The following is a 22,040-nucleotide window of genomic DNA, read 5'->3' as shown; positions in this document are numbered from 1 at the left end:
GCAGTCGATCCTGACTCATGGTAACCCTACAGGACAGGGTGAAACTGCTCCTGTGGGTGTCTGAGGCTGTGACTCTTTATGGGAGTGGGAAGCTTTGTGCTTTTTCCTTTGAGTATTGACCTTGTGCTTAGCAGCCCAATGTGTAACCACTGTACCACCAGAACTCCCAAGCATCCAACTAGGTGACGTTATGTTCACCACGCAGTACAAATACTACTATCCATTTCCAGGAGTTTGACATCACCTCAGACACCTAGGATCTCTTCAGCAATGACTCCCCTCCACACCCTGGTAAGCACTCAGACACTTGGGTCTCTATGCGTTTGGCTATTCTAGATACTGGTTACAAATAGGATCATACACTATCTTTGTGTATGACACATTTCACTCAGCATGATGTGTTCAAGGTTCATCCCAGCGCTGTGACATGCATCAGGACTTCATTTTGTTCATTCATTCAATTGTGAATAGACACTGTGAATAGTGTACACCGATACTCAATACAGCGAGTATCTGTTTGAATCCCTCAACTCTTTGAGGGATACCTAAGTATATATCTAGGCTCCTGCTTACACCCTGGCCTGCTAACTTGCAAGGTCAATTCGAAACCACCACTGCTCTGTGGAAGAAAGATGGGGCTTTATGCAACCATAACAAATTACTATCTTGGAAATTCACAGGGCAATTCTATCCAATTCTATAGGGTCACTGAGATGGAATCGACTTGATGGCAGTAGTTTTTTTTTTAATACACACACCACACACACACACACACCACCCCACTAGATGTGGAATTGCTGGGCCAATGGTAATTCTGTGCTTAACTTTTTTTGAGGAACTGCCAAACTATCTTCCCTGGCAGCTGCACCATTTTACAACCCCACCAACATTTCTTCACAACCTTACCAACACTTGTTAGTTTCCATTTGTCTGAGAGCAGCAGCCATCCTCATGGGGATGAAGTGGTATCTCATTGTGGTTTAATTTGCATTTCCCTGATGACATTTACATTTTTAGCAAGAATACTTCATGCGGAATATTATGTACTTCTAAGGCATCATTTCAGGAGAAACAGAATGTCAGGCAATCTCACTATTAGTAATGCTATAAATTTGATCATTTGGGTAAGATAATAAGTAATGGATTGCTCCACTGCAATGATACGCTTCCTCCCATACAAGTAGTAATCTCTAGGGTCAAAAAAGTGCTGCTTTTTAAAAAAGATACCTTTAGTTATAAACATCTATGCACATAATTTTATAACTGTATTAATTTGGGCAAACTAGGGAAACAAATCCATAGAAATTCATATGTATAAGAGAGCGTTTTATATAAAGAGTAAGTATACATTAAGAAAGCATCCCAACCCAGTGCTGCCCAAGCCTATAGGTTTGACACCAATCTACAAGGTCCTCCTCAATCTTACAAAACACATGCAATGATGCCGACTGCAGGAGAAAAGGCAAGTTAGTAAGCATGGAAACATCTCAGAGCTGGCAGGGGTCTCCACACAACTGCTCCAGCACCCAGGGCTGCATCAGGGTAGGTCCATGTGGTTTCTCCTCAGGGATGTCTTGCAGGAAGTGAGCTTTGCAAGCTGAAGCAGGGAACTGGCTAAGGCAGCTGCACCCTGGTCTGACCATCAGAAAGCAAGAGACCCGAGAACTAGAAAGGAGAGGCTCACTGAGCCATTTATCTCTCTGTCCTTCAATTTATCCCACATGTGTTTATCGGCCAGGCTGCCAAAATAAACCTTAACTATCTGAAACAGAAACAACTATTGTGCTAATCTTTGCTACCAGAACACTATTCACAGAACAAAAGCAACTTCAATTTACAAACATGCTAGGTCCTGAGACGGCTTTGCTCCTGAGTCCAAAATGACATTATTCTGGTAATTATGGGCATTAAATATGAACAGATTCTCTTCCGGAGAGAAAGGAGAAAACTGGGCCTGACTTTTCTTGCTTCTCTGCATTCCTTTCAAAATGTACCATCTCTTAACTTTCTTATTTCCATAATCAGTTAGAACAATACGCTGCTCGTGCACAGCTATTGGCAACGTTACTAGCCACTCCACGTTAAAATCTGCGACCAAAGCGGTTGTAGAACAATCAGTGGGGGCTAGCACTCTGCTCTTCAAAGTTTTTTTAAGGACCTAGAATTTTCAGTGAACTAGGCGGCCTCCTGGGAAGATGAGTCCATTTTCCAGAAGTTTTAGAACCCGGCGTTTCTTCCTTGTGATCAGATAGTTTTGCATTTCTTTGTTTAAGGTAAACTTCCCCCCAGATCCTCTTATGTCACACTGAGAGTGGAACACCTCAACCTCCTCACGTTCACATCTTACGCAGGAGTGGCAGGGAATCCTTGAACACAGCTATACAGAGCCTTTGTGACCTGTTACTCATGGTGAGATTGTGCGCCTCGAAACTGTCTTTGAGCCTATGAAGAATTCATATCTTGTGACCAAAACGTCAAAGCAGTGGTATCGCAACAAGTTTAGTCTTTAGGTTCTCAAACGCACAGCTTTCTCTGTAGGTGGCCAGGTGTCCAGCACTGAGGGTGAAGCTGTCATGGCCAGCAATGGGTCCACCTTCTTTCCCTATCGCCCCTTTACCATAGAGCCAGGCACAGCAGCGTTGTTTCTCAAATGGTGCACTCCTGGGGGTTCCACAGAATCGTTTCACCAACTTATTCCAGCGACAGAAGCCAACACTTTTAATTTTGCTTCCATTCTAACCAGATGGTCCTCATTCTAGCTCTTTCAACATTCTCATCTTTCAGCATGTGACACAAAGGACAGGCTAAAAATGTTGAAAGTGTTGATGTTCAGGAAGCCGAAGAGCTTCTTCTAAAGCTCGAGATGGCAAGGTAAGCTGTGGAGAAATTGTATAGTTAATTTATTTGCAATGATATAATTTATGGTGGAGAGTAGATTTTTCCCTTTTAAGTGTGTTGAGACATTTTCTAGACTGACTCACTTAAAAAACAACAACAGCAACAGAACTGCATCGCTTTCCTCAAGGAAGAAAAGCAAACCGAAAGCTGCTCACAGGTGGGACCACCTAAGCATCGCTCTATGTACTACAACACATTTTAAAAGAGATTTTACTGGATTAGAATAGATACCAAATTGGCCATTTTAACGATTCCAGTTCATGGCATTGATTACACCCACCACCGTCCAGTTCCCAAACTTTTCATCACCTCCACAGAAACTTCCCACATGCCATACTCGGTCTCCCTTCTCCCCGCCCACAGTCTGTGGCAACCTCTGATCTACTTTTAGTCTCTGTGAATTTGCCTCCTCTCTGGTGCAGTGTTCACATGCTGGCTGCTAGCTGTAAGGTCAGCAGTTCAAAACCAAAGCTGCTCCTTGGGAGACAGACGGCTGTCTACTTCTGTAAAGAGTTACAACCTCGGAAACCCTCGGGGGCAGCTCTACCCTGACATAGTGTGGCTAAGAGTTGGCGACGACTCGATGGCAGTGAGATGTATGCCACATAAGTGGAATCATGTAATATTTATCCTTTGTGTTTAGCTGACGTCACTTAGCACAACATTTGCATTGCTGTAAAACCACTTCCCCATCATATATTTTGTTTACAGACGAACCACCTTAAGAGAATGCTATTACTGGGAAGCACTTAAGCTTAATCAACCACAAGGTATTTTCAAATCTCAGTGTGCTCACTTTAATTTGCATTCCTAGCTTGGTCATCATTCTTAAACTCAGAGGAGATAAACTTCTGGGGATGGGAGCGGGGACCACCACCTAGCTGCAACAGATCAGCTCTTCAATGCTTTGCAAACAGAGCGTAGAGTGCTACACAAGACAACAGACATGACAACCGGAACAGACTGCAACAACTGACATGCAGCTCACCTGCATGTCCACTACATCGTAACAGCTATCCCACTTCTATGAAGTCATTTCACTCTTGACTGCTTTAGCGGGTACAGAAATGCGTCATTTATTTTAGAAAACAAATAGGGTAACTAAACTTTCATTGTATTCATTTCATCATTACTCAACTATGAAAAAGATAACTATGTAATAATCCTAGACATCTCTCATAGTTTTAGCAACTCTCTCTCCAGCAGACATATGTGAATATAACATCTGCACATCCACCTGTCAGTAGACATTCATGTATAACATTTTTTTTCATGAAATGCTTTTGAGAGGTAACAGAAATATAACAAATTAGAGATATGAACATGATGGGTTAGGTCTCTACTAAATAGTAGTATGTCTAGTAATAACAATTTCTGGTTTTGAAAAATAACTAATCTTGCAGAAGCCATAGTCTATTTCAGTGGATAGCTGCACTTTTCATTCAGTGATCTCTACTGAACACTTACAGCATAGGTCCTGGAGTCACAGCCACGAACAGGACAGATAAGGCTGTGCCCCCAGGGAGTGGGTACTGTAAGAGCTGGTACAAGATTGTCTTAGATCAGTGTGGAAGTGAAATTACTTGGTCTTTGTAACTTTCAGCAAATGACTGGGTGGGAACATGCAAATATGTGAAACTGTAATGTGGGGATTGGGCAGTTTTGCCATTTTACTGGGTATAAAATGAGCTATCGCAGAAGCAGGAACAGAAACTCTCATGACCACCAAGAAACCACAGTCACCGGTGAAGTGTATCCAAGGTCTGTGTGTGGAGCAGCAGCACAGCACAGACTGTGAGGCACAGCGACAGGCTTCCCAGCCAGCAGAACAGGTAACATCGCATGTCTTCTGGCAGGTGGCTAGTTAGAGGAGTGGGGGGTCCTTTGGGTATTCATGGGTACTCAAATGACTTTGAAACACCTGCTCAAGCAGGGCAGAGCTCAAGGGGCCATGTGTCTGAGAGGCCAAGGACCAGAGAGACATATGCCTGCCTGGACAGTGAGAGCAACCACTACATACAAAAGAATGGTATCCTTTACATTTCTGATCCTGACTTGTAACTTGTTAGCTTCTTTAACAAACCTCGTAACTGTGAGTATTCTCTATGTGGTCACTGCAATGGGTTATCGATCCCAGAAGAGCAGCAGAGGGCCGTGAAGCGATGGTTGGAGTCAGAATAGGATAAAGAAGGTTGGAGGCCATCTGACCTCTGAGTCATAGGAATCAGCCCTGGGTAGATAGGAGTTGGTTTCTCCATCCCCTAGTGGGGCTGCAGGCAGGCAGATCTGGCTCCCACACCATTTCTTCCATTGGCTTCATGAGCAATCCTGCAGCGCGTAAGCTTCACGGAGTCAGGACTTTTCTCTCATATGCACAACCCTTTCCCCTGTGCCTAGACGAGAGCCTGGTGTGCCGTCGGTGGGCACTAGTATCTGTTGTACACATGGATGGATGGTTCCTTTCTCTTTACGGGTGATCTTCTTTTTTGGGAAACTTTTATGAAATTCATTGTACTGGCCCCTGGTTCTAGAACAGCTGGGTGATTTGGTTCAGAGCTGGTACATCACTGATGCTGAGCCATATGCTGATGCTTACAAATCATGAGTGACCCATGAGCAATGTCGGTGCTTGCTTCGAAAGCTGAAAAACAAACACTGATATCAACTCCTGAAGTCTCAAATGAGAATGAAAGGCAGTTGAGCCTTATCATGTATCTTTCTGGCAGAGTTGATATTATTAGATAACCTTCTCACCGGGGCCCCAAACAGGTGGCTAGAAAAAAAATGCAAATTTGAGGGTATTCCCACAAGGAGTAGACCCGAGTCTCTCCTGGCTACCCGGTTCCTTTCCAGGAGCCACTGTACATTCTCCATGCGCGTGCGCGGCAATTCCCCCAGGACTTCATTACTAGGCTCTTTAAAAGGCTCTTCACTCATCTCTGCTTCCTGGAGGTGTGCTGCTTGTCAGTCCAGGGCACGGAAAAAGAAAGTTACCTTTTCCAGTCTGTAGCAGTTCACAGGGAATGTGTGGTTTGAACCCTATTTTATCTTACCTCCCTCCCCTCGCCCCCCCACCCTACCACCACGGAAGAGACAAGACAGCGTGCCGGGCCTCAGGACGAGATAGGCTGCCTCAAGCCAACACTGCGAAAGCAACACGGCCAGCACTCTGCTTGAGACATGCACAAAGGGGTTCACTCCGAGGGTTCTATACCAGCTTCGGCACCCCAGAGGCCGAGAGCGTCCCTGCTGGTAAGGAGTGGATACACAATGCGGTCTTTCATTTCAAGAAACAAATGCTTTCATCTAATAAGTAGGTAACAAAGAAGGATCACATGGCATAGCGGACTGTTTCTAATTTCCAACCACTGTTATCTGGACTTGATAGCTGGATATGGGGAAACCTTTTCTGAAAAGCAGAAAACTAATATTCGAAGGCACAGAGTCTAGAAATTGCGGGAGGGAGGCTGATCATCTCTACTTATCATGTTCTTCTTCCGAAATGCTACCAGCTATATTGTGAAAGAACAGCAAGCTTTAAAGATTTCCTCCCCTACACCTTCAAGGAATAATATGTTTCTTCCTATTAAAAGTAAAAAAACAAAAACAGAAATCAAACTTCCAAACCAAAGCTGAATGTACGCACTGGACACTGGTTCACCCGCCAATTGCTCATGCTGTACTTCTTTCCCAGGCAGAGCGACTGCTTGTAAGGAGGCATTCCTGACGTCTGGTCTGTCAACCCGTCAGCAGTCATGTAAGAACAACAATGTTTCCCAACAGAACCGTAAACCCAGCTCCACCCACAGTATGATTAACTACATTATTTCAGATACAGACTGGATACAAAATGTCGAAGTCTACCCACAGATCCAATTAAAAACTAAACACTGCCTTTATACATCTTATCTTTTTACTCTTTTCTAATGAGCAATGTTTCTCCCACCCCACCACCTTTTTTGTCTTTCATAAAATCAGTATACTTTTCTTCATTAGTACAATGTAAACAATTGCCCATTCAGTCTTTTTCAAGTGTGTAATTGAGTAATATCAATTACATTAATCATGCTGTGCAACACACTCCTGTAAACAGAAATTCACTATTTCTTAAACAAGGAATGCATCTTCCCAGGCCCTCCATCCCTGGTTACTACTAACAAATGCTGGTCTCTGTGCACATGCTTACTCAGGGCATTTCTTTTTTCCCCCTTCGGGGTATTTCATACAAGTGAGATCAAACAATATTTCTCCTTTTGTGATTGACTTATTTCACTCAACAAAATGCTTCTAAGGCTCATCCGCCTTGGTAGCATGTATCCCGGCTTCATTTCTGATGGTTGAGTAGATTTCTACTACACCACAGTTCGCATCTCCATTCATTTGCTGATGAGCATTTAGGCTATTTCTACTTCCTGGCTATTGCGGATAGTACTGAGATATATGCATTTGTTTGCGTCACTGTTTTCAGGTCTTTGGTGCGAAACCCCAGGAGGGGACTGCTGGGTCACCTGGAATACAGGCAGTTTTTAAGGGTCTACATCAGTTGCCCTGCAGCATGCTCCATGTCCTGTACTGAGTGTTTTCTCACGATTACATTTAGGCAGAACATTCTTAGCAAGAAAACTACCAGGTGATGTTATATACTTTTCTATCATGTTGGGAGCCACACAATAGCCATTGCCCCCATTATAAGTGCAATTCAATTTGCACCCATGAGCCAAGTTCGTTGTTTTCATTTGCACTTAGAAAGTGACCCGTAAGGTGTTTTAAAGACCATGTGGGGCTCTGTTTCTCATTAACCTATCATCCAATAGTCTTAACCAATGATCCACGGGTGACCCTCGTTTCACTAAAATTCCACATGGAACCACCGGTGAACGGTCTGTACTGTTGTGCCACTAGCAGAAATACCATTAGCTCCTTAAGAGAAAGCCATTTTTGTGAAAGTAGTCTCAGTGCGTCTGCACTGGGACTAGAGGGGTAGAGTTTACATATAACAAGGAACTCTTGCTGGGGGGCCAGGGGAGGGAGGGAAGGGCACCTTCAGCCTCCTGTCAGAATGGCTTGAGTACAGTGGGTAGGGATTAAAACGAAATCTACTAGATCTAGTCCCGAGGAGGTTACAGCAACCTGCTGAGGTCTGACTTTGTTGTAGGGTCCCATCAAATCCGTTCTGACTCTTTAAGAACCTTATGCACACCAGAAGGAAACACTGTACAGACCGGCACAGTTCTCACAGCCTTATGTTCAAGGCCATTGTTGCTGCCATGTGTCAATCCATCATGTCTAGGGCCTACCGCTTCTTTGCTGCTCCTCTACTTCACCCAGCACGATGTCCTCCAGGGACTGGTCTCTCCTGACACATCCAAGAATCATCATCCTGGCCTCTAAGGGCCATTCTGCTGGCTGTACTTCTTGCAAGACAGATTTGCTTGCCCTTTTGGCAATCACGGCATTTTTTATTTATTTAATCATTTTCTTGGGGGCTTGTCCAGCTCTTATCACAATCTATACATAAATCCATTGTGTCAAGCACATTTGTACATACGTTGCCAGCCTCATTTTCAAAACATGTTCTTTCTACTTGAGCCCTTGGGATCAGCTCCTCGGCAATCATGGTGTTTTAATGTTCTTTCCTAGCACCCAAACTCAAATGCATGGATGCTTCTTCAGGGTTCCCTATTCAATGCTCAACTCTCACATGCATACAAGGCAACTGAAAAGATCACAGTCGTGGTCCTCAGAGTAACATTCTTGTTTATCAATATTTTAAAGAGGTCTCATGTAGCCAGTTTACCCAGTGCAATGCATTGTATTAGCAGAACGAAAAGCCAAACCTATGGCCATCGAGTCTACTCTGACTCCCGGAGACCCCACAGGGCAGAGTAGAATCGCTCCATAGTGCTTTGAGGCTGCAAAGCTTTGTGGACGCAAGCTGCCTCATCTTTCTCCAGAGGGGCAGCTGGTAGGTTTGAACCTTAACCTTTCTCATATGAGCCCAATGCCTAGCCCTCTGCACAGCGGGCTCCTTGGCAATATAAATAGGCCTACATTGCTTGTTCCAAAGGACAGCTTCAAGAGGACAAAGTGAAATATCATAATGAAATATGCAAAGATCTAGAGTAAGAAAACCAAAAAGACAGAACATGCTCAGCATAGCTTAAACTGAAGGAACTCAAGAGAAAAATTCAAGCTTTGAGTTGTAATACTCAAAGATTCTATGGTGCAAAATATTGAAGGCTACAGAAAGCATCGAAAGATGAAAAGAACACAGAGCCACAGTACTCTACAGACCAGTCACCATTCCACTGCTTCAGAAGGTAGCATATGATCGAGAACCAATGGTGCGGAACCAAGTTCAAACTACACTGAAAGCATTAAGCAGAAACCAGGCTCCAGAATTGATGGAAAACGAAATGAAATGGTTCAACAAGCTGATGAAGCACTCGAAGCACTTACCTGTCTATGCCAGGAAATTTGGAAGCTAGCTATTTGTCCAACTGACTGGAAGAGATCCGTATTTGTACCCATTCCAAAGAAAGGTGACCCAACAGAATCCTCAACTTAGAATAATACCATTGATAGACATACAAGTAACATTTTGCTGAAGAACATCCAGCAACAGTTGCAGCAGTACATTGACAGGTGTGAGAGGTTCTGGACGGATTCAGAAGAGGACGTGGAACAAGGGGTGTCTGAAAGCAGAGACTACCAGAAAGTTGTGTACTTGTGTTTTATTGACTATGCAAAACATTTGATTGTGTGGACCACTACAAAGTATAGTTTTGAGAAGAATGGGAATTGCAGGACACTTTATTGTGCTCACGTCCATGGATCACGAGGCAGTCGTGGGAACAGGACAGGGACTACTTGCATGGTTCCCAACAGGTGTGTGTTAGGGTTGTATCCCGTCATCGTACTTATTCAATTTGTTTTCTGAGAAAATTATCAGAGAAGAAGAATGCAGCATCAGGACTGGAGGAAGGCTTATTTAACAGGATTCAAAATGCAGATGATACAATCTTGCTTGCTGAAAAATGAGGAGGACTTGAAGCACTTGCTTATGAGGACCAAGAATATCAGCCTTCAGTAAGGATTACAACTGAATTTAAAGAGGACCAAAATCCTCACAAAGGGACCAAAAAGTAATATCATGATAAATGGAGAAAAGATGGAAGTTCTTGCAAATTCCTTCTTGCTTGGATCCACAATCAGTGCTCATAGAAGCAACAGTCAAGAGATCAAACGATGCGTTCCATTGGGTAAACCTGCTGCACCAGACCTCTTGAAAGTACCGAAAAACAGGAATGTCCCTTAAGGACTACAGTGCGCCTGACCCTCGGACATAAGATAATTTTAAATGTGCATGTGAAAGGTGGACACTAAGGAATAAGGAAGGCTGAAGAAGAAGCCATGCATTTGAATTAGGATGACAGTGAGCACACTCAAAGTACCACAGACTGCCAAAAGGACAAACAAATGTGTCTGGGAAGTACAACCAGAATGGTGCTTAGAGCCAGGGATGGGGGACTGTGTCTCATACTTTGGGTATGCCAGGAGAGACCAGTCCCTGGAGAAAGAGGCATTTTAATTTATTGAGGTACAATTTACATACCATAAAATTCCCCATTTTAGACATTTTGAAGTTTCCATTTAGTAACACCCATCATGTAGCACCATCACGGCTCCCTAGTTCCAGCATATTTTCCTGACTCCACAGGAAATCTCATATCCATCAGGAGTCACCGCCCCTGCCTGGCTGCCACCAGTTTCTGTCAATCATTCGTTGACTTTCTTTCTCTGTTTTGCTTACTCTGAATATTTCTTAGAATCATATACTATGTGGCTTTTTGTGCTCTGCTCCTCTCCCTTAACATGTTTTCAAAGTTAATTTCTGTTATTGCATGTATCATACTTAATTCTGTTTCGTGAACGAATAACAGTCCACTATAGAGATATAGCACATTTTGCATATCCGTTAGTTGGTGGGTATTGGGCTGTGTTAGTCTGGGTACTTTAAAGAAAGAAATCCCCAGAAACTCATGTAGAAGAGAGAGTTTTATATAAAGGTTAAGTGAGCATCACGAAAAAAATACCAACCCAGTGCTTCCCAAGCCCACAAGTCCAACATTAACCCATTAACCCATATGTCCAACACCAATCCACGAAGTCCTCCTCCATCTCACAAAACAAACCCAATGATGCTGACTGCAGGAGGAAAGCTAAGTCAGTGAATGTGTATGCATCACAGCACTGGCAGGGGTCTCCACATGGCTGCTCCAGCACCCAGGGCTGCACTGGGGTAGGTCCATGTGGCTTCTCCTCAGGGATATCTTGCGGGAAGTGAGCCTTGCCAGCTAAAGAAGGGAACTGGCTAAGGCAGCTGCAAGAGACCCGAGAACTAGAAAGGCAAGGCTCACTGAGCCATTTATCTCTCTACCCTTCAATTAACCCCACATGTGTCTGTTGGCCAGGGTGGCACAACAAACTAGCCACCTCATGGGCTATTTATATCTTTTAGCTGTTGCGAATGGGGCTGATCTGAACACGAGTGTTCATACTTTTGTGTTTTAAAAACTTATCATTTTAGATCAATTTTTTATGTTTCTTACAATTTTAGATAGTAATTACCTATCATTTTAGAGCAATTAGTTATCTGTTTCTTATAATGTTCCATGTTTTCCATATTCCATCCAAGCCACAGTGTTTGCCAACTACGTACCTTTCTTCACTGTTTCTTTGCCTAGAAAGCCCCTCTAGTCCCCTCTATGTTACCAAGATCTTCCCTCAAGGGCTATTGCAGAAACGGGACACAAACCCGCTTTCCTCTGAGCTCCCCACACGGCACCAAGGACCTCATTCCTTGTACTTGTGCATTTCTCTCCTGGCCTTCTTATCAGGCCACAGGCAACGTGTGGGCATCGCGGTGTCCGTCCGTGCAAGAGGCACCCTGAGGAAACGGTTCACGTGAAGAGCTATTTCAATAGTCATTGAGGTCTCCTCTACCTGCCAGCACTGGGTCCCTGTGAGACAGCTCAGAGCAACCAGACCCCCCCACGTGGCCCCAATACTTAAGAACATCGTGCGTTATTTTCCTGCACCCCAGCCCTGCCTCGCAGCCTTTGGTTTAATTTCTGAATAAGAAGTCACAGTAGGATGGACGGCTGGGGATAAGTGGGCATTGTTAATCGGTAGTACACTTACGGTGTCTTATGGCTGGTCATGACAGTGTCAGAATCTCACACACCTTAGTGACATGTCAGTCCTTTCAGGAACAGCCACGAAAACATCACCATAAGCTTTATTTCCTCAGATGACTTGGCATGGCAGCAGAAAACTCAAAGGATTATTAAACTAAAACTTGCTGACCTGAAATAGCCCCGGACTCCCTGACAGCCAGGTCTCTGGTTCTCTGAGTCGACTTGCTTTTGCGAGGAATCAAAGCGGCAAGTGAGCAATGACTTCCCCTCCCCAGGGTGAATCACCCATTTACGATTAGTATTTGCACTGGATCATTATTATCATTGAGCTGCGACAAATTTAAATTTAAAATTAAGGTAGGGAAGATGTGTAGGATTTAGTCTGGAGACAACACTCAACAAGTACTTTCCAGCTGCTCCTGGTCAGGCCCCATGAGATGGAAAGGAGCGTAGGGTGTCGGTGATTGTACAGGTGGGATGGAAGAGGGCTAGGGAGAGGTGCGTCCTTGCAGGCTCCACGGTAACGCTGAGGCGGCACTAGATGTGTAAGATCATCTCCTCAGTCAGTTATTAACATTCACTCTGGCCAAGCAGGAATTCAAAAGCCTACCTGGGGGGCACAGCTGCCTAGGATGAGCGGGGAAGTGGTTTTACACGTGGTGATAAGAAGTCACAGTTGATTGCCACCACTGGGAGCAAGCCTTCCTGTTTCTCAGTGTGGAAAGCAGTGTAAGCGTCTACAAACACTTTTAGAATGCATCACTTGCCTCAGAAGCTGATTTCTTGGATTTACTTGAGAGCGGAAAAGGACCTTAGAAAGGATGCAGTTTAATGCCACCATGTTCTAGAGAAGAACCATAAAGGTGTGAGAGCATGTGGCTAATGCTAAGCTCACCCTGGATGCTGTCAGAGTTGACCCTGGAATTCAAGTCTTCTAACCCCTGGTCCTTAGGGGCCGTTTTCGCTCCCAAATAGCCACATTCTATGACGGACGACCATACCACATACTCTTTGCCTAGTACTAACTGGATGACTACCCTAGCTAAGCCACTGTGCCAAGCATATTGGTGATTGAAAACTGAACTTGCTGTTATCCTTAAGGAATTTTATACTTTGCACTAAATTTCAAAAGCGGGGCCCAGACTTTGTCGTCGTGTGCCGCTGCGTGGCTTCTAACTCACAGTGACACTATCTGACAAAGCAGCACAGGCCCATAAGGCTTCCTAGGCTATAATCTATAATCTGCCACCTCTTTTTCACCACAGAGCTGCTGGAGGACTCAAACTGCTGACGTTCCAGGTGGTGGCCAAATGCACGATCGAGCAAGGAGCTGAGGTGGGTGGAGATAAGATCCAAAGAGGAGCTAAATCACAAAAAATTGGGCAGGGGTCACTGGAACTGATCTAAGGATTAATACGCAATTGCCTTAAAATTCAGAACAGAACGTATGCTTCCAGGGTCACGTGACTCACGCTTCCTTACCTCTGACTAAGGGGGACTCACAGACCAGAATCATCTTCTAAAGCTTACAGAAATGGGTGTAGTGCAATGTAGAAGAGTGAAATAAGCTAAAGGAAAGGGTCTTTAATCTGGAAGTATTCCACCTGATCTGGAATCCAAAAGCTCCAACCTACATCCGATTAACAAGCCCCTTGCATGACAGAACTTCTGAATGGCTGCAGGGGGAGTCACCGGCTGTGATGCTGGTCATGACTCAGACAGGTGGATGTACGGAGAAGGGCCTGAAGTCTGTAGAGCAAACCAAAGCAGCCTGGCAGGGTCATGCCGGTGGCCAGTACGCCGTGTGTGCTTCCTGCAGGATAAGGACAGAGCTGACCACAGAGAAACTAGGGTAGAGCCTGCAACATCATCTTGCCTGGGTCCCTGACCTCTGGGCATGGCTGATTTGAGTAAGAAACAGAATGGATGCCATGACAGCGAGTTGAGCTGTTAAGACAAAGTTGGGAATGATGATTTGGGACATTTTATCATCTGCTTAGGAAACCATGGGCTTCTCATGTTCTCTATATTTACGTGATATGTTGCAATGAAACAAGAGTTAAACCTGTCCTTTGTCCATGTAGCTTTTGAAAAATTCCTCTCTCTGCTACTCCCATTGTTGTTAGCTGCCAGAGTCAGCTCCCAACTCCTGGTGAGCCCAAACAATGGAACAACACACTGTCCACTCTTGGCCATCCTCCTCTTCCCACGACTGGGCTGTCTAGGGTTTGCATCAGCTTATTCTTTGAAGGAGGCCACCAGGCTTTTCTTGAGTCCATCTTAGTTTGGAAGCTCACAGCAACTTGGAAACCTGGATGGGGTCTGTGCAGGAGGTGCACCGGCTGAAACTGAACCATCTATCTGTAAGGAGGGCGAGTGAGGTTCTGTCTTTGACCCATCATCGAGGTGCATACACCTGGGAACAGCCAATAGAGCTGGTAGTGTTGATTTATCTTTTCAATGACAATATACATCTGAAATGTATTCTAATGTAACCCAATTAAAGTTACAACAATTTTTAATAATTAGATCAATTGTCATTATCTTCCTTTTATAATTCATACTTTAGAACATTTTGATATGTACTCCTTTGCCCATACCTTGGATATTTTTCTTAGGCTTAATTCTGAGAAGTAGACTTCTACAGCCAATTATATGTCTTTTTAAAAACCTCAAAATCTTTTTATTAGAAACAAATATAAGCACAATATTTAAGAAGTCAAACAGTAAAGACTTCTTACAAAACAATTTAGCATTTCTCCAGCCCTTCTGCCTGTCTTTAGCTATTTCTTCTGTGGTTTCCTTTGATACATGGTTCTTTCTAGATTTAAAATTTTACACCTCTAGTACCAAGGGCCCTGCCAGTGCAGGTTGACCAGTACATTGCAGTTATTCAAGGCTAGTCACTTTAAGCCACCAGCCACTCTGCAGGAGAGAGATGAGACTTCCGGAGCCTGCACACAGGTTCAGTCTCGGAGACCCAAGGAGCAGGTCTATGGGGTCATTCTGTGTGGGAATCCTCTTGGTAACAGCGGGTTGGGTTTCCTTGTACATTTAAACAAAGCAAAATGATAGCTAATAACGATCTCAACTTTTCCCATATGCTTAGTGCGGTTATTTTGAAACTTGGTCCCCAAATTAGTTGAACCTTCTCCTATGGAGAGGTGGGGGTCTATGATATGTGTCCTGGGATGGTGACTGCTTTGCTAGAGGACCATGGAAATGACTTTGCGCAAGTTCTGAAGCTGCAGCTCCCACGCTGTTTGCTGGGACATTCAAGCTGTGGTTTGAGCAGCATACAGTCAGGTGACTACCCTCAGGCTGCCATGCTGTGAGGAAGCCACGCCAAGCTACAGAAGGGCTCACAAGTGAGTACTCCGACCGGCAGCAGTGCCAGGCACAGTGGAGGAGCCTCCAGATGATCCCAGTCTCCAGCGTCATTGAGCTGCTCTCCTGGACGGGAGGCTTTCTGCTCTCAGAATGATCTGCAGCTTTGAAAGCCTACAGGGGGAGTTCTACTCTGTTCTAGAGGGTTGCTGTGCGTTGGGATCCACTCAATGACAGGGAGTCTGGTTTCTTATCATTAGTTTGTTACTAAATATGGTCAAGCCCATGGTAATTTTCAGCTCCATTTTTTTCGTTGGAGGTATTTTTTCTGGAGATCTCTGTCTTCTTGTCTCAATTTGGAGTGGATGCAAATCCATCAGCCTAGGACTTGCTGGGATGAGACATTATAGCAGGTTAAAGTCATGGACTTAAACTAAGTTCCCAATGAACAATTTTTATACAAGTGTTCTGGGACAGTGGCTCAATTTTCACAATGTGCTAGTATTTTCATTATTTCCAATCTGCTTGTTCTGTCTGCATTAAACTAGTTTTCCTGGTCCTCACCTTCTTCTCTTTGCTTCCAGGTAGATTAGACAGTTTGCTTTCACATAGCTAGTGGGCTGTCTCAGAAAGCACAGTTCTCATGCGTAATACTGTTTATCATATAAGCCAATATATTATTTAGCTGAAAGGCTTGTTTTCTTGACAGAGGATCCAAGTAAAGTGAAATCCTTGACAACTTCAAACGTTTCTTCATTGATCATTATGGTATCTATTGGTCCTGTTGTGAGAATTTTTAATCCATTTTGCCCTCAACAAGTCCATTTGCAAAGATCCTTCCTCTCACCCTGAGGCCACACTTTCTCCATCCAGCCCCTTGTCCATGTCTGCCCTAGTTCCTAGATCCCCACTCCTAGTGTAGCACCTTGTCCTCTCCCTGAAAAAAAAAAAGGTACCAGACATGTAAAATTTTAAACTCTTATGTAGCTGCTTAAATGGTTGTAATTCAATATCACATCTTATTGATTATATAGCTGACATAAGATTCTAAGTTTGAAACCACTTTCTCTCTAAATTTTGAAGTAATGCTCCATTGTCTTAAAGCTTTCGATGTTACTTCTGAGAGGCCACTCTGATTCTTGATCTGCTTTTGAAATATTGAGGCTCTCTTCTTTATCCGACCGTTCCAAAATTTGATAATGATGTGACTTGATGCAGAGCAGTGGGTTATTTATTAATGTGGTTCTTCTAGCCAAAGGCTCTGTAGCTCCCATCAAGCAACCTTTTCCTGCCTGGATCTGGGTAAAAAGGTGAGGGAAGACACTGACAGAGTTCGCCTTTGAGTAACTGTTAACAGGATTCATTGTGATCGCCATGCTGCTGGGCATGGAGTGAGCCCTTTGACAGAGGGGAAGGGTGAGGGAAGAGGAGGCAGATTTCACTACCAGCAAGAGTCAGGAGTGGGGTGCATCCTCTGGACCCAAGATTCCCTGCACAGCTGAACCTCTTAATCTAGAAGGCAGCTATGGCCTCTGAGGCGTGGCAGAGAAGCAGCCACAGAAGGATGAGCCAGAGTAGTGGAATTCCCAGAGCAAGAAAAGCTGAGTGATTTGGGGCAAAGGGGCGAATGCAGGGTGCTAGGTTTGCTGACTTAGACTGGAGCTGAATGCCTGCGGGTTGAGGCTGACAGCGGAGTGGCATACCATTTGGGCATTTATTAGCAGCCCTGGGAGAACTTCATAGCATGTCCTGACTGAATAATCATTTCCTAAACATTTCTCACCAGCATTGTAACCTATTTCTTAGTAAACCTTTTAATTGTGACCATTGCCTGTGAGCTGTGTGGCTATACAACTTAGATGAAAAATTAGAGTATTGTTTGAGACAGAACACATTTGGTGATACAGATTGAATTGTGCACCCCACCCCACCCCAATATGTGTTATAATTGCTAACCTCTATGGCTGTAATTATAATCCCATTTAGGAATATCGTACATATTTGTGTATAAACCAAGTTTTCCAGCACATTTTAAATGCAGTTTTGTGGTAAGATTAGGTGTCTCAGCTGATATTCCGGTCCGCTTATACTCAAGCATACACAGCAGCTGTCTTTGTTATGCTAATAAGGCAGGATTCCTGTGGGCTGTTTTGAGTCTCTCTTTAGAGATATAAAAGAAATTAGAAGGGGAAAGAACAACCAATGGAAACCGTGGGGGAGGGAGACAGTGGTTGGTGTGAGACATGGGTTGGGGGAGAAAGTGGGGGGGAAGAAGAGCTGACACCAAGGGCACAGTAGAAAGCAACTGTCCAGAAAAGAATGATAGCAACATCTGTACAAGTATGCCTGATACAACTGATGTATGGATTGTAATAAGCATTGTAAGAGCCCTCAATAAAATGATTAAAAAAAGAAAAGGTGCAAAAAGACCACCACCACCACCAACAACAAGAAACTAGAAACAGGAGGCCCAGAGCAGCAGAGAAGCGAGAGTGGTGCTGGGTCCCATGCAGACTGCCGGGGCAAAGCTCCGAGAGGGACAAGGCCACACTGCAGAGTGGACAGGGAGGAAGCTTCTCCTCCAGCTGGCAGCCTGGCCGACTGACCTGAGAGCAAGTCACTGTGTCTGTGAAGGACCCACTTGCCGTATTTCTGAAACAGCATCACTGGAGAGCTTAGACCTCTGAAGGTCTTCTTAAATATCACTCTTTAGGGAGCCAGTTTGATTTGGAAACTTACCGCTAAGTCCTCAATTCTCAGAACTTTTCTTTGTTTTCACTTAAGATTTCTGCTATAACCTTATATTTTATGTAAAATGTTATTTTATTGTTCTTAAACAAACAAAACCCCTCCATTAAACTCACTGTCATTGAGTCAATCCTGACTCAGTGACCCTATCTAGCATATTTTCATTTCAGATTCAATATTGAAAATCTCTTTCTTTCCTTGCATTATCTCTGTAGCCTCTAAGTCTTCGTCTTTTATCTGTTTGTTTTTGACTCTCCCATCTTCAACTCCACCCCCTAGTCTAGGGCTCTTTCTCAAATGCTCAGAGGTCCTCTATTTCCTATGGTACTTTAGAGTGAGGCAGATGGGTATTTCGGATGGATTTGTCAATAGGGAGGCTCCTTGTAGAAAACTCATCAGGGGGATGTAGCATGTTTATTGAGGGAGTCCCAAACACCACCCTCCCACTCCCTGCAGGTGTCTTCTTCCTCTAGGATCGACAGTTTTACATTGGGCTGTAATCCGCAAAGTAAGCAGTTCGCAACCACCAGATGCTCTTCTGGAAAAAGATGAGGTTTTCTACTCCTGTAAAGAGTTACAGTCTCAGAACCCCCCAGGAGCAGTTCTACACCGTCCTGTGGGGTCACTGTGAGTCAGCAGTGACTACATGGCAGTGAGTCTGGTTTCAGTTTGGATGTGGTCAACAGGGAGCATTTGGGAACCAAGAGGGGAAAAGAATTGGAAGGGAGAAATCTTATCTTTCAGAGCACAAGATAGGAACTAAGTTTTATACTTTAAGTAAGATGGCTGGCTACTCTTGTCCTTGTCTGTCCCTGGTTCTTTTTGCCCAGAGTTTTTGATCAACCTCATCAATTAGAATTATGAATTTAAATAAATGTCATAAGCTTTAGATCAGGGGATCCTCAAACTTTTTAAACAGAGGGCCAGTTTACTGTCCCTCAGACCCATTGGAGGGCTGGACTATAGTTTAAAAAAAAACTATGAACAAATTCGTATGCACACTGCACATATCTTATTTTGAAGTAAAAATCAAACGGGGGAAAAAACACCTGGCGGGCTGGACAAATGTCTTTGATGGGCCACATGTGGCCCGCAGGCCATAGTTTGAGGACGCCTGCTTTAGATAAACAGACAAGATCTTCTTGTACCAGAGTTGCTGGATTAAAACCAAACCAAATCAAATCTTTCCTATCTCCCACCTCTTCAAAACTCCACAGCACGCGCGCGCGCACACACACACACACACACACACACACACACACACACACACACAGCAGTGCAAGAAGTGGGAAATTTGCCCAATTCAATCTCTTTCCCCCTCCCACTCCACCATGAGTTTCTGCCTTGATAATGCCTCAGAACTCGTCCAGGGTCCAAGTTTGTTTTAAAATAACCCAATGAGTCGACAGACGGAGGGCCTGGAATTCTGCAGCTTGCGCTAGAGTCTACAGATGGGAAATTGCCGTCAGTTGAAGGGTGGTGCGGTTACCCTAGCCCAGTTTTTGAAAGCCTTTAGGGAAAAAAAATCTCAGTTAATTAGCATTCGCCACAGGCACCAGTCTTGTGTTACAGCATTTTCAGAACCGGATGATAGGAAAACGAGAAAACAATATCGCAGCTTCTAACTTTTAAACGAATGCCTTACCTTTTAAAAGTGTAGATTTTTAAGGGAAGGATTTTACCTCTTACAAGCAAGTGCTTTTGTAAGGCTGAGCCCCGGCTTTAACGCATCAGGAAATATCATTCTGTTCTAAAATAATGTCAATAGCGCTCGGCCCGTAAATGGGAGTCATTTCATTTTACCTCGCCGATCTGCTTCATCCACAAATCTCTTCCAAGAAATTCCTGATGTAAGACCACGGGAGCCGAATTCAGATGAAAAGCCATGGTGTCACTTGCCTTTTCTTTGATAAACGGCTGGAGGTCTGAATTTATCTAGAAGGGGCAGTGAAGAAGGAGTCAATCAGTGCAGTGCGTCCGCACGGGCATGTACTCCTCTTACTCAGGAAGACGCAGAGGCCATGCTGTCAGGAAGGAGCCTTAAGGAATGCAGGTTTTAATTACACTGTAATCAGCAAAAGAACATGTAGATGTAATAGCAGCTGTTAACATTCTTTCACATGGTTTTCCATTTGGCCACTGCCTTTAGTCTATTTCTTGGAGTGGAAGGTAAGGACTTTCGATAAGGATTTAATAAAGATAATTGTTGGGAGGGGGTGGAAAAGGAGCGGACACCAAGGACTCAACAGAAAAATAAATGTCTATAAAATAATGATGGCAACATATGTACAAATGTGCTTCTATGATCGATGTATGGATTGTTCCAAGAGCTGTAAGAGACTTCAATCAAATGTTTTTTTAAGAAAAAAGATAATTGTCTAATAGACCAAGATTTTAAAAAACACGTGAACTTAGAGATGTCTTATGAATTAAAACAACATTTAAGAAATATATCCAGTAATATTTTAAAATTCTATACAGAAGCAGTAATATAGCAGATTAGTTGGGGACATTTTATACTTCATCATGTCAATTCCAAAGGAGTTATTAGAACAAAAGCTTTTACTTTTATCCACTGTATTTCTAAATTTCATCAACTTTTAACTTGTTTTACATAATTATAGGGAACTTGTAACAAAGACTCAAATAAACTTTGATCCTGGGAGTGGTAGCGTTAAAAGTTATTTGATAACTTGTGCTTTCAAGTTGTACGAAAAGATAAATGTTAACATGATTTAAGTAAGATATAGCTTCCTATCAAAATAGCACAACACAAATCAGCTATGACACTGTTTACATTAATTAAATAGCAATCCCTGCCTATGACTGGTAGATCTTAAGCACACAATAAGCTTAAAAAAAAAGCCCTCTTACAAAAGCATCTTACTAAATGGCAAAAGGCTTCTTGTGCATCGTGTGAGCTATTTCAGCACCAGAGAAGAGGAGGAGAAAGGCCGTGCTCTTACCTTATGACTCATGGCCATGTGCTTCCCGTACTGAAAGGCCAGATCCTGAACCTCAGTGTCATGCTTTGCTAGTGCCATTGCCGCTTGGCAGCTCTTTGCTAGCAGGGCTCCATGGGAGAGAAATGTCTGCTCCTTCCAAGTAGATATTCCAATATCATCCGTGACATCGCTTTCCTAAAAACGCAACAAGAGCCCAGATCACAGGGCTATAGGATCATTTGTTTCTGTGTTTGAAGAAGCAAAAAGTTAAGAAATGAACCCTTCCAGACACTCAGCTGTTGCAGTAAGACCAGGCCTGAAAGAGGCTGAAATTTAGCTCTAGCTGCGAAAAATAGGGGGAAGAGCAATGGGAAAAAACAATGCTAAAGCAAATGAAATAATTTAAGCTAGGGAGCCTATAGTAAAATAAATAATACTTTATATCATAAAGGACAAGGCAAAAAAGTAGAAACTTGAACCTCTAAAGCATACGTTTCCTAACTTATTGGTCTTATGGCCCCTTTTTCGGAAAAAATTAAAATAAACAAAATAAAATATAAATAAATTAGTTGGTGCCCGCCCCTCTGGCAATAAAAAACTATACAGTCCCTACCTCTGCCGCCTGTCATTTCAGTGCCCCTCTGAGTGCCCAACTTGGGAGACACGGCTCTAAACGAACCTCCTCCTAGATTCACTGTATTTGTTCTTCAATGCAATTCTCCAAAGCACAAGAAACCGGTAATCTTTAATTTAAGTGAAAATGTCAAGGGAATGACGAAGGCACTGGGGTTCTCCTATAATCCATTAAGTAGAAATCAGTACTAGAAAAATCAGAGAGGAAGCAACCCATTATAATGAGATGATTAGATTCCATTACTCATCAAGGTCTGTGACTGATGTGCTAAGAGAGGATATAACTATA

At 43.6% G+C, this 22,040-nt stretch overlaps 1 protein-coding gene across 1 annotated transcript in view; it reads right to left on the bottom strand.

Annotated features, from left to right (window-relative positions):
• PDSS2 (decaprenyl diphosphate synthase subunit 2) overlaps positions 1-22,040 on the bottom strand; it is a 284,108-nt gene that overhangs the window by 38,550 nt on the left and 223,518 nt on the right. Inside the window, exons 5-6 of the mRNA XM_075554703.1 lie at positions 21,140-21,313; positions 19,977-20,108 (exon numbers count right to left, since the gene is read on the bottom strand). Coding sequence (XP_075410818.1) covers positions 19,977-20,108; positions 21,140-21,313 — 306 coding nt within the window. The remainder of the gene's footprint in view (positions 1-19,976; positions 20,109-21,139; positions 21,314-22,040) is intronic.

The sequence above is a fragment of the Tenrec ecaudatus genome, chromosome 7 (assembly GCF_050624435.1).
Source record: "Tenrec ecaudatus isolate mTenEca1 chromosome 7, mTenEca1.hap1, whole genome shotgun sequence".
Taxonomy (NCBI): domain Eukaryota; kingdom Metazoa; phylum Chordata; class Mammalia; order Afrosoricida; family Tenrecidae; genus Tenrec; species Tenrec ecaudatus.
This window is presented reverse-complemented; position numbering and strand designations above follow the sequence as displayed.